Below are 11678 nucleotides of genomic sequence, written 5' to 3' on the forward strand. Positions count from 1 at the left end.
AGTCCTATCGGACCATCTCGTGAATTGTCGGCCCTCTTGTCCCGCACGTCGTGTCCTGTCTTGGCGGCGCGGCGCCGTCTTCATGTCCCAGCTCGCGTCCTCGCGCGTGCAGCTGCGCAGCGTGCGCGCTGGCGTCGACGCCATTCTCGCCGCGCGGGAGGCCGCGGCCAGCTCGAGGCTTGCGAGGCAGAACAGGCGCATCCTGCGGCAGGTGAGTGGCCATTTGAAGGATGTCAAGTACCAGCTCAAGCTGAGGCGCCAGACGCTCGGGGAGACGCGGGCCGTTCATGACCGGCTTGAGCGAGATATCCGGGATGCGCAGCAGGGCATCGACAAGGAGCTCCAGAGGGCTGGTCTGAAGGACATTGAGGCCGTGAGGGCCGAGGTTGGAGAGGAGGTTTGGGAGCGGTTGGTGCGTGACGCTGAGGCCGAGGAGTGATGCCTTTTCTTTTTGTTTTGCTGCCCTTGCGCGCGACGACGAATGGAGGGGATGGAAATTTGGGCAACATGAGGCGTTTGGACTTTTCCTTTCTTTGCTTGTCTTCTGGCTGCTTCTCTTTTTTCTGTTTGGTCTCCTTTCACCACTCTGATGATACCCTCTTGCGGTTTCAAAATGGCGGACAGCAACTCCTCAAGCAGGGAAACAGATGCGACTGTCCAAGTATGTAGTATTATTTTGTATAACGCTTGACTGCCCGTGGGCTTGCTGCGCGCCAGTGACGTGACGTGACGACTCTCCACCGTCCTATACTTGATACATCGCCGACCATGCCTATTTGCGATGTCACATGCAGTTTATGTAGATACATTTTCCTGGCCTGTCCAGTTGACTAGACATTGAACATGGCGTCTTCCGTCCGTCTTCGTCTTCCACTGATCTTTCTTCTTCCGTCATGAGGGGAGCATTGTACACATTGACATGGAAAGCCCGACGGCGCATTCCATGTCAAAGTCGGTTGTGTTGTAGTTGTTGTTGGTTTCAGTAGTAATACACGGGCGACCCGCCTCAAGCAGCGTCGCCCCTCATCTCTCTTATTCGATTCTCTCTCTGTCGCGCAGCCAGCAGAGACGCATCAAGCATCTCCAAAAGCGGCAAACGGGTTGGCCATTTATTTGTTCTTGACAACGCCGACCTTGGCAGCGCGCAGCACGCGGCCGTTGAGCTTGAACCCCTTGGACTGGACGTGGAAGACGGTGTTGTCCTCCTTGCCGGGCTGGGGCGTCATGAAGGTGGCCTCGTGCTCGTTGGGGTTGAACTTGTCGCCCTCGGGGCTGAAGCGCTCGAGGCCGTGCTTCTCGAGCGTGTTCATGAGGACCGTCTCGGTCATGCGCAGGCCCTCGTGCAGGTTGGCGAGGTCCTTGGCGGCCTCGGAGGCGTCGGCGGCGGGCGACAGCTTGGACTCGGGCACCATGCCGAGGGCGCGGTCGAGGTTGTCGATCGAGTCGATGAGGTCCTTGGCGAACTTTTGGATGGCAAAGTCGCGGGCCGACTTCATCTCGCGGGAGGTGCGGTCCTGGAGGTTGCGGAAGTCGGCGACCGAGCGAAGGCACTTGTCCTGGAAGGGTGGAGATGTTTGTTAGACGTCATGCTGTCATGGGAGGGGCCAGGTATGCTTTGAATATGATGCTCACCTTCCAGTCGAGGGCCTCCTTCTCCTTGGCCTCGAGCTGCTTCTTCAGGGCGTCGAGCTCGGGGTTGGCGCTCTCGGGGGCAGCGGCATCACCCTCCTTGGCCCTGGCATCATCCTTGGAGTCGGGCTCGGAGCTGTACCATCGCAACACGGCGGGCTGGGCGGCGCGTAACCTGAAGGCTGGGGCGAAGGTCTGGGTCTGCTGGAACTGGGGGCGGAGGAGAGCCTGGGACGCGGCGGGGGCACGAGCGGCCGAGCGGGTGGCGCGGGCGCCAGAGGTGATGACCTTGCGGAGCATGGTGAATGTGGAAGGGGATGGTGATATTAGGGGAAGGAAGTTAGAGATGACAATGTCGTGTTCGTGGTCGCGTGAGGTTGGGGTTGGTGATGATGCGTGGTGTTGCGAAGGCGGAATTGAAATTTTATCGGGTCCAGATGTCACCGGCTGACGGGAGAAGGCGCAGGGTCAGAGCCAAGCTCTGCTGGTGCTGCTAGCTGCTGTCTGCTGTCTTTGCCGGCCGCCAGCTGGTGCAGCTGGCCGCTGGCCGCTGGCTGCCGACTGATGCCGGCTGCTAGCCTTGTGCCGAGTCGGACAGCAGCGTTGAAGAAGAAGCCGACGCGGGCCGTGCTGGGCTTCTGGCCATACATAGCATTTGTGACCAATGGCAGCCGGAGGACGAATGGCCAATGACAAAGGGTGGATAATATGTGTCGAGAGAGTCCCGGACGGCCAGTCTTACACGAGGGCTTCTTCAACTGCCCGGGCCGTGAGCTCAAATGTGACAAATCATGGGTAGATGACGTCTTGATTCGCTTCACTGGCATGTCTTTGCTTTCCTTCTCCAATGTCAATGATCACCGTGCAGCTGAGCTGGGCCTGCGACATCTTGTGGGGAACACGGCTCGAATGGCAAGGGCCACTTGTTTGTACCACAGAACATGTTCGCACGAGAAGCCAAGAGGAAGGCGTCCAACAGCTTTGGCGGGCGGTAGGCGGTGCTGAACAACCATTTCACGGCCGAAAAGGAAGTGAAGACAACTTGACAGCGAAGCATTGCAGGGCCAAGAATTGCCAAGAAGGCGAAATGAAGTTGCGCTGCCAATAATTTATACACCAAGGAAAAGCATAGCATGAGCTACCATGTAGTAGTATATGTACACCAGAGACCAAGCGGAGCACGGAATCGGGCGGTCGGATGCCGGCATAGGGGACGAGGTTCGGGGGGCCCACCCCTCAGGTCCTACAGTAAGGCACAGTAGGTCGCTAAGGCACATAAGGCTAAGGTACGGTAGCTTGGGGAGCTGCCGCCGGGGCCTCCTTTCTTTTGGCCCCCTTTCCAATTTAGTCTCCCTCGAGGAAGCGATGCTGTGTCTTTGCGTGTGCATCTACTCACTCATAGGCTCACCGGTTTCCGCTGAGCCAAGAACACCAAACTGCCAAGAAGCCACCGCCAAAAGCTGCGCGCACCACCAAGCGGCTCGCCAACACAGCTCAACAAGCTCACCAAGCACCCGGCATGCACCCAAACAAACCTTCGAGGCCGCCCGGTGTGATCGTCCCGGCCCACGCACCATGGCACGCAGATTTGCACGGTAGCTTTAAAGTAGGTTGGTACCTCACAGTAGATGCAAGGCACACCATGCAGGCTAGGATCTAAGGAGGTATTCGATCAGGAGCCAGGGGCCAGGAGGGGGGGAGAAGGTGGGTTGACTCGTATTTGCTTCTTTTCAGTACCTGGCGTCCGCTGAAGGTGGTAAACGGTGGAGGAACCACAGCGGCTTCAGTGGCTTCGACGGCACCTTCTTCACCCCAACGTTCCAACGTCCAACGCCCAACGCCCAGCGCCCAACGCCCAACGTCCAAACGTCCAAGCAGACGCCTCTGCTGACTCAGGAGGAGGGACCATCGGAGAAAAACCCGATCGACCTGCATCAGAAGCGAACCACCCACCACCCACCCACCAATCGCCAATTTTGTTTCAGGCTGCGGGCTCCGCCTGCCTGACGCTTGGAGCTGCTTCCTCTTCAATGGCGAATGAACAACCAGAGGCCAAACAACATCAGACGCACGCATCGTCACCACACAACCCACCTCGACGCTGAACGGACCCCCCAGGAATTCGGATTTTTTTTTTCTTCTCGTTCGCCATCTCAGCCCATCGACAGGGTCATCCCCGGTGCTCGATCCCTCTCTTGTCTGTCTGCGCCTCTTTCGTCTGAAGTCTTCTGACTGACTGACTGACTGATGATGGGCAGACTGGTGATGGCCAGACTGGGGATCAAAGCTTGTGGCACTGGAACGACACGCCACGAGGGTCTCGCCCGTCTGTCTGACCAACGCTTTCCCCCCAAAATCGTATGGGAGCTTCAATCCACATGGGAGTCAAACCCGCTGCGAACTTCCAAAACAACATGGCACTTGATGGCCAGACAAAGCCCCGGTCGACTGGGTCCCTGACAGAAACATCGCAACAATGGATGGATCTCTCAGCGTGGCGATCCGGCCGCTAGACCAAACGACGGTTCTACCCACCCCAGGGCTACCCTTTGCGTGAGACTCGCCGTTTCTGGTAATCGCTGAGCCCTGGCCCCTCCCCTTGGGTCCGACCGCATCGACCGCATCGACGCATCAGACGGCACTTGGCCAGGAATGGCATTGATGTGCTCATCTGATCCCACCTTTCCGCGCCAACGTAGGGCCACCGCAAGCCGTCTCGATATTTGTTCCTGACTGCACTCGACTTGGGCTTGGCTGGAAACCCTGGACCCAGGAATCGCGACCGCTGCCAAGGCCTGCCAAGCACCAGCGTCGTCCGTCGTGGCGCCTCTCGCCTGTATGGAATTCAGGGGGGGGGGGGGTCTGTGTGGGCAGCACCGGTGCCCATGTGCGTCCAGATCGGTATAGCTTGGACGCTAACATCACGTCTATCGTGGCGAGCTCGAGGGAAAAGGATCCCCTAGCGAAGGGAAACCTCGCACCACCGGCCTGCAAGTCGTCACCCGGAATCCCTGGCATCCCCATGCCCACCCACCATGGCCCGCCTTCGTAGAATTTTGCCGCCTGAGCAGCTCCTGGGCCCGAGCCTTGGCCTGTACCTGCATACCGGGTACAACATCAAGCCGTCTCTAGCTCGGCACACCACCCTATGTTTAGACCCCCAAAATCTCATCCACGAAGGGGGTCCAGCGTGGGCCATCGCGGACCACGGCAACGTGGACGCACGCTCCTTTCTTTGTCCGTTGTTTCTGAAGTCAGCCGGACCTGGGAAACAGACCTGCTGTGCCTTGTTGGGCTTCCCCAGACTCGATCGACAGCTGGCCGTGGTTTGGTATATAAGTCTCATCATCTTGTCTGCTATCCCGGCCTTCTGCTCCCTTGTCTCTCATCGGCCTCTTGCGGTATCATTCGTTTCCTGGTTGACTTCTTCAAGTCTTCCTTTACTTTCGTTGACTGTTTCAAGTCTATTCGTTCACTTACTCGCTTGAAGCTTGAGCCTTTCGATCCTTCGAGGATCAAGAGCCCCTCAAAAAACACCATGCGCTCCAGCTTTGTCCTCGCGGCCTTGGTGGGCCTGGCGGCTACCTCTCCGGCACCAGCGCCTCACTGCCTCGTCACCGGCGACTGTGGCAACGAGCTCGAGTCGAGGCAGATCAGCGTCGTTATCACTAACATCATTGATACCGTCAACTGCAAGATCTTCAAGATCTGCAAGCCCACTACGACCACCACGACTTCGAGGCCTGCTGCTGCCACGACCACATCCACGAGACCCGTGGTCCCTGCCGTCACCACGACCACATCCCCTATCGGCGTCCGCACTACCACTTCCACTTCGGTCCCTGCGACCGTCGTCACCACCACGGCCGCTGCCACCGCCACCAGCACCGGCACCGGCACCACCACCTCGAGTGGCACCGCTGGCACTGCTCTGCCCAGCGCCTCTAGCTGTGACAGCACCGTTCTCATCCTGGCCCGTGACGATACCGGCATCGCCGCCGGTAGCGCCGGCCTCAAGGGCTATGGTATCCCCTTCCAGGGCCTGGCCATTCCCCAGGCCGGTGCTCCTCTGCCCGAGCTGTTCTCCGGCTCCAAGGGCAACTTTGGTGCCATCATAATTGTCGATGCCATTGCGTACGAGTACACGGACGGATGGCGCTCTGCTGTGACCACTGAGCAGTGGGATGCTATTCACAAGTACCAGCTCGCCTTTGGCGTCCGCATGGTCCGCATCAACGAGTATCCCGGCCCCCTCTTCGGTGCCGCAGCCGGCGAGGGCTGCTGTGGTGTCGGCGTCGAGCAGCTCATCAGCTTCACTGACGTCTCTGACTTCCCCACTGCCAACCTGAAGGTCAACGCCGGCGTCAGCAGCCAGGGGTTGTACCACTACCCTGCCACCATCACCGACACCAAGACCACCAAGCAGGTTGCCAAGTTTGCTGGCGGTCCTGGCGTCGTTGAGGGCGCTGCTGCCGTCATCAACAACTTTGATGGCCGTGAGCAATTCGTCTGGTTCACCAGCTGGGCTCCCGAGTGGTCTGCTACGTCCAACTACCTCCAGCACTCTCACATTCACTGGATGACGCGTGGCCTGTTCCTCGGCAAGCGCAAGGTCCATCTCTCTGCGCAGGTCGATGACTTGCAGCTCGAGACCGATCTCTACTACCCTGCCGGCACTGTCTTCAAGATCCGCACAGGAGACCTGGACGCCCACATCGCCTGGCAGCGTGATATCAACAGCCGCCTGGCTGCTGGTTCTGAGTTTTGGCTCGAGCTTGCGCACAACGGCAACGGCGATATCATCTCGGCCACTGCGGACAACAGGCCACAGGACGGCGTTTGCAACCCCAACTACGCCGTTGACTACCCCGAGCAGATTGACACTCCTCTGGAATTCCAGAAGCCCTTGGGCACTGGTCAGGATATCTGGGGCACCGAGTTCACCGAGTACGGATGGTCCAAGACCTGCGCTCAGCGTGACGAGTTTGCTAGCTGGTTCCTTGACTCGTCCAACCTCAACGCCTTCGCCCACCTGTCCCATACCTTCACCCACATGGGCCTCAATAACGCTACCTATAAGGATACTGAGCGCGAGATTCAGTTCAACCAGGCTTGGATGACGCAGATGGGTATCGATAAGGCGACCAAGTTCTCGCCCAAGGGCCTGGTCCCTCCCGCGATTACGGGTATGCATAACGGTGATGCTATTCGCGCCTGGATGACCAACGGTATCACCAACGTTGTCGGCGACAACACCCGCCCTCCTCTCCGTGCCAAGAATGAGTACTGGCCTCTCATCTCCAACGTGGCCGATAATGGCTACGACGGTCTTCTTATTATCCCGCGGTACGCGACGACCATCTACTTCAACTGTGACACGGCAGAGTGCACGACCCGCGAGTGGATCGAGACGTCGGCTGGCAAGGGCGACTTTAATAGCCTGCTCGATAACGCACGTGCTGAGAACACCCGTCACCTTCTCGGTCTGCACGCGGACCCTTACATGTTCCACCAGGCCAACATGCGCCAGATCGACATGCCGTCCATCACGGTCGGCTCGCAGACGGGCAAGATGTCGCTGATCATGTCCTGGGTCGAGACGATCACACAGGAGATGGGCCGTCTGACCAACTGGCCCATCACGTCGCTGAAGCACGACGACATCGGCAAGAGCTTCTCCGACAGGATGGCCCTCGATCAGTGCGAGCCCAAGCTCTCGTACAGCTACAGCAACGGCACGACCATCTCGTCCGTCACCGTCTCGGCCAAGGGCAACTCGTGCCGCGTGCCCGTGCCCGTCACCATCCCTGCCGGCACCGTTACCAGCTCCGGCGCCGTCAAGGCCGACCAGGTCGGCAGCGAGCCGCCCATCCAGTGGGTCACTCTCAACGGATCGCCCGTCACCCTGAACCTGGGCCAGACTGTTGGCGGTGCTTAAAATATTTTTCCCTTTCTTTTCTACATTCAATGTGTACAAACCTTTTTCGTAGATTAGTATACTTGGCGGCATGGCGTTGCGGCAAACTAATATCAATAATGTTCAATCAAAAGTGTTCCGCAAATATGTGATCTGATGTTTAGTGAAAAGTGTGTTGCTGGGCCTAGTCAAGGACGAAGTAACAGGATGAACAGTCAATCTGTAGAGATTTCAAGTTGTCATTGATACGTAAGAAACAGACTATCAAATCCATACCCCTAACATAGACTCAGCTGCCGCCATCTGCGGAGCTCGTGCCGACGAAGACCACCAGGACGGCAGCGTACGTCGCCGTCGCGACGAGCGTCTCGATGTTGGAAACCCGAATACCAAAGGAGAGGACCAGCGAGAACAGCACCAGCGCAACGGACACGGTGATGAGACTCTTGGCCATTGAGGGTCCCAGCGCCATGATGATCATGGGTCCGATGAGGAAGCCGCCGCCCGTCAGCGCGATGAGGAACCGGGCCAGACGGTCGACGAACGTCGAGACCTGATGCGGAGGGTCCCCGTCATGATACTCCCGTGCGCGCCGGCCCTTTTCCTCACTCGAGAAGGTCAGGACCTTGGGCAGAGAGGCCATGAGAGACCGGCGCAGGGGGTCGATCTGTGCCGTCTCGTCCTCGAAGAAGTGGTAATGGCTGGCGAAAGAGTGGGGAAACCCGTCCTCGAACCGCAAGGAGGCCTCGAGTAGGGCCTTTCGCTCGCCGCTCTTGGTCACGGGCACGGCCTTGCTCGAGTGGAGGTAGCGGTAGTCACGGATCGCAGTTGCTGCGTATTCACCCATTCGTCAGCATTTTCTTGTTCGCGCCGTCAGAAGAAGAGTGTCTGGGGGACGTCAGAGCAGAGCGCACCATAGTCCCGGAGGAGCTTTTGGAGTTTCGCGCCGTCTTCCTCGGAGCGCAACCCTTCTTTCTTCAGCCTGCTCTTCTGGTGGGCGAGCGTGATGTAGAAGTTGGTCAAGTTGAGGCGTTGGAGATATTCGAATCGGAGGAAATGAAAGTCCTCTTCTTCACGGAGTGAACTGTCGACGTATCTCTTCAGACTCTCCGGATCCGTCATCGTGCCAGGCTGTGCGGGGGAGAGGCTTCGGATGTGCAGGGTGTTTTCGTGTCCGGTGGGATGAGGCAGTCTTAACGATTTGCGTTGTGGCAGTGTTCCGAAACGGCTGCATTGCAGCATGCAACCTTTAGGGAGGAGTCGTCGAATGGAAATACATCCATGCATCAGACTTGTTCGCTGCTGGTTGGCGCAAGATGGGCGGCTCAGCTGACGAGACCGTTTGTGTACCCATTCATTGCGGATCTAGCTCGTTGCCTGCCCACCTCCTTCTGGGCGGCTTGTCAGATAAGGCTGGCCGTTGGAGTGGTACCGGCATGAGAGAGAGCCTCGCGGAGGGGGGTTAATTGTGTAGTAAAGAGTTAATCATGTTCGTCGTTCGCTGCAGCCTGCGGGCAGAAACCAAACCTTTCGCGTTCTCCAGATTCTTTCCCGACTTTTGGCGCTCGCCCAACCTGCTATCGACACGCTTTCCTTCGCCTGTTGCTGCCACAATCCCTCTGCCAGCATGACCCGGTCCTCACGTGGACGTGAAGGGTCTGAGAAATGGCGGTCGGGGGGCACCCAGAGCGAAAAGCGAGGGCGGACGGCCCTCATTTCCAAAGCTTGGAAAAGATGTTCCTCGAAGGGGGAGGCTTCAGGCTCGAGGGATGGCAGGGCACAAAGCAATACTCACAACCTCGTTCCCGATGAGGATTCACACCGGCTTGAACGACGACCCCCATCCTGCGAGTCAAATCGATCACGCTTATCACAGGGTTCGCAAGTATCCGACAATGACGCCGCGTCCGAAATGCTCAAGAACATGGGCGACTCGGTGCGCGAAATGCTTGAAATATTCGGACCTCACAAGAAGAAACTGAAGGTGTGGAGCAAAACACCAACGACGGGTTCAGCGGGAGTCTGTGTCGAGATTGCCGCTCAAGTTCAATCTTTGATCGAGACGGACAAGGTATGCATGGAAACGGACGAAGAGGCCCTGAGAGGTCAGACAACCCTCCACGAGACGTCTTGCTGCACAACCCTAACAAATACCATAGACCTCAAGACCATTCAACTGGACCTCAGGCTTAGGCTGTCTGAGGTACGAGGTGAACATGGTCGTCGGGATTTCGACGCAGCGATCGAGCCACGACTAAGGACTATACACGCAGAGTTGGTGAAATGGCCCAACAGGCTCAGCACCGTGCCTGAAAAGACAGCGGGCTGTGTCAGAAGAAGATGAAAATAAGAATCGCGATGAAGTCGCTGCTTGAAAAGGACACTGTCTTTCCAAATGTGTCGATCCAGGATCCGAGAAGAGAGAAACCGCGATAGAGGAGTGCACAGAGGGTCCAGATCGACGGCGACTGTCTGAGCTTGTAAACCGAACGATGTTGGGAAACGGGGTCATCCGCCGTTTGAATGCGTCGCCTCAGAGAACCAGATCGAATTGATGAAAGAGCGAGCTGCGTCGAATGGCTTCATGATGGGCTGTAGCAAGACTGATGTTGATGGGCATGGGAGTCGAAAGCGTGTCGGGGAGGTGGTTTGTTCAGGCAATATACCTACCAAACAAGGTGCATGGAGTGAAAGCAGCTGCCCAGCAGCAGCTTATCTAATCACGAAAATAATGGTCCCTCGTCGAGGTCCAACCTCAACACCACAACCGTCCCGCAACAATCGACAAAGGCGACAGGCGAGGACGGCGCTTCACCCGAATGCAAAACTCATCGAATTGCTGACGTTCCCTCTCCACCTCTTCAGCCTCGCGATCTCGCCTCCGGCAGACACCGTCACTCATTCACGCGCGACCGGCAGGAGCAGGCAAAGATGGACTACGAACCCATGCTGCTTGACAACGAGGTCGGCGGTCCCTCTGTCAAGATCTCCAACGTAGGTTTCCCTCGGCAGCCCTGTCCGCGCGCTGCATTGCTGCTCTCGTACTGATTCAGTTGCGCACCAGACCGAGGCCGACCGCGTCGTTTTCAACCTGTCCAACTGCCACCTCTCGTTCGCCAACTCGCTCCGTCGCGTCATCCAAGCCGAAGTCCCCATTGTCGCCATTGATCTCGTCGAGATTGAGGCCAACACATCCGTCCTCGCCGACGAGTTCATCGCACACCGACTCGGCCTCATCCCCCTGCACTCCAAGGAGGCCGCGAGCCTGCACTACTCGCGTGACTGTGACTGCGAGCAGTACTGCGACAACTGCAGCGTCAAGCTGACCCTGCACGCCCGCTGCACGTCGGACGATATCATGAAGGTCTACGCCAGCGACCTCGTCGTCGACAGCTTCCGCCAGAACAACACGGTCGGCAACCCCGTCATCACCGACCCCGATGGCCTCGGCTCGCTCATCGCCAAGCTGCGAAGGGGCCAGGAGCTCAAGGTGACGTGCATCGCGAAAAAGGGCATCGCCAAGGAGCACGCGAAATGGATGCCCACGTCTGCCGTCGGCTTCGAGTACGACCCCCACAACAAGCTGCACCACATTGACCTGTGGTACGAGACGGACGCTGCGACAGAATGGTGAGACTCCCTCCCCCCCCTCCCCTTTTCCACTTCCCCGAAGAGATTACCAGGCGCTCACATGCTGACCGCTCTCCCCCTCCAGGCCCAAGAGCAGAAACGCCGACCAGGAGGACCCGCCCCAAGAGGGCGAGCCGTTTGACTTTGACGCCAAGCCCGGCCGCTTCTACTTTGACGTCGAGACGGTCGGCAGTCTCGACCCGGACCAGATCATCCAGGAGGGCATCAAGATCATGCAGGAGAAGCTGGCCCTCATGCTGCACACGCTGACGGGCGAGGCCGAGGGCGGCGGCATGGACGGCGGCGACTTTGACGGCCCGCGGAGCCCGGACATGAACATGGACGGGCAGGGCTGGAACGACCAGGGCTACACGACGCCCTACAACGGCGGCAACCAGACGGCGTGGGGCGGCGGCTCGGCGACGACGCCGTACAACAACGCGACGCCCTACGGCGCGTCGGGCCAGTCGGGCGGCTGGAACTGAGGAGGGAGAGACAGAGG

General features: G+C 58.4%; 6 protein-coding genes across 6 annotated transcripts; 4 read left to right on the forward strand and 2 right to left on the reverse strand.

Annotated features, from left to right (window-relative positions):
- Positions 1 to 82: 82 nt before the first annotated feature.
- On the forward strand, positions 83 to 583 carry VDAG_07063 (uncharacterized protein; the record flags this gene model as incomplete). Its single annotated transcript, XM_009655968.1, has 1 exon — positions 83 to 583. The coding sequence occupies one exon, from the start codon at positions 83 to 85 to the stop codon at positions 437 to 439; it is 357 nt and encodes a 118-aa protein (XP_009654263.1). The 3' UTR covers positions 440 to 583.
- Positions 584 to 1109: 526 nt separating this feature from the next.
- VDAG_07064 (grpE) lies at positions 1110 to 1929 on the reverse strand (the record flags this gene model as incomplete). The annotated part of the gene is made up of 2 exons (XM_009655969.1): positions 1110 to 1556; positions 1633 to 1929. 2 exons carry the CDS (start codon positions 1927 to 1929, stop codon positions 1110 to 1112), a joined length of 744 nt encoding a protein of 247 aa, XP_009654264.1.
- A 3238-nt stretch (positions 1930 to 5167) lies between these two features.
- VDAG_07065 (uncharacterized protein) lies at positions 5168 to 7567 on the forward strand (the record flags this gene model as incomplete). Its single annotated transcript, XM_009655970.1, has 1 exon — positions 5168 to 7567. The coding sequence occupies one exon, from the start codon at positions 5168 to 5170 to the stop codon at positions 7565 to 7567; it is 2400 nt and encodes a 799-aa protein (XP_009654265.1).
- A 268-nt stretch (positions 7568 to 7835) lies between these two features.
- On the reverse strand, positions 7836 to 8668 carry VDAG_07066 (uncharacterized protein; the record flags this gene model as incomplete). Its single annotated transcript, XM_009655971.1, has 2 exons — positions 7836 to 8377; positions 8461 to 8668. 2 exons carry the CDS (start codon positions 8666 to 8668, stop codon positions 7836 to 7838), a joined length of 750 nt encoding a protein of 249 aa, XP_009654266.1.
- A 505-nt stretch (positions 8669 to 9173) lies between these two features.
- On the forward strand, positions 9174 to 9890 carry VDAG_07067 (uncharacterized protein; the record flags this gene model as incomplete). Its single annotated transcript, XM_009655972.1, has 2 exons — positions 9174 to 9651; positions 9706 to 9890. The coding sequence occupies 2 exons, from the start codon at positions 9174 to 9176 to the stop codon at positions 9888 to 9890; spliced, it is 663 nt and encodes a 220-aa protein (XP_009654267.1).
- Positions 9891 to 10477: 587 nt separating this feature from the next.
- On the forward strand, positions 10478 to 11661 carry VDAG_07068 (DNA-directed RNA polymerase II subunit RPB3; the record flags this gene model as incomplete). The annotated part of the gene is made up of 3 exons (XM_009655973.1): positions 10478 to 10540; positions 10611 to 11176; positions 11262 to 11661. The coding sequence occupies 3 exons, from the start codon at positions 10478 to 10480 to the stop codon at positions 11659 to 11661; spliced, it is 1029 nt and encodes a 342-aa protein (XP_009654268.1).
- Positions 11662 to 11678: the final 17 nt, after the last annotated feature.

Source organism: Verticillium dahliae, genomic scaffold (genome assembly GCF_000150675.1).
Source record: "Verticillium dahliae VdLs.17 supercont1.15 genomic scaffold, whole genome shotgun sequence".
Lineage (NCBI taxonomy): Eukaryota > Fungi > Ascomycota > Sordariomycetes > Glomerellales > Plectosphaerellaceae > Verticillium > Verticillium dahliae.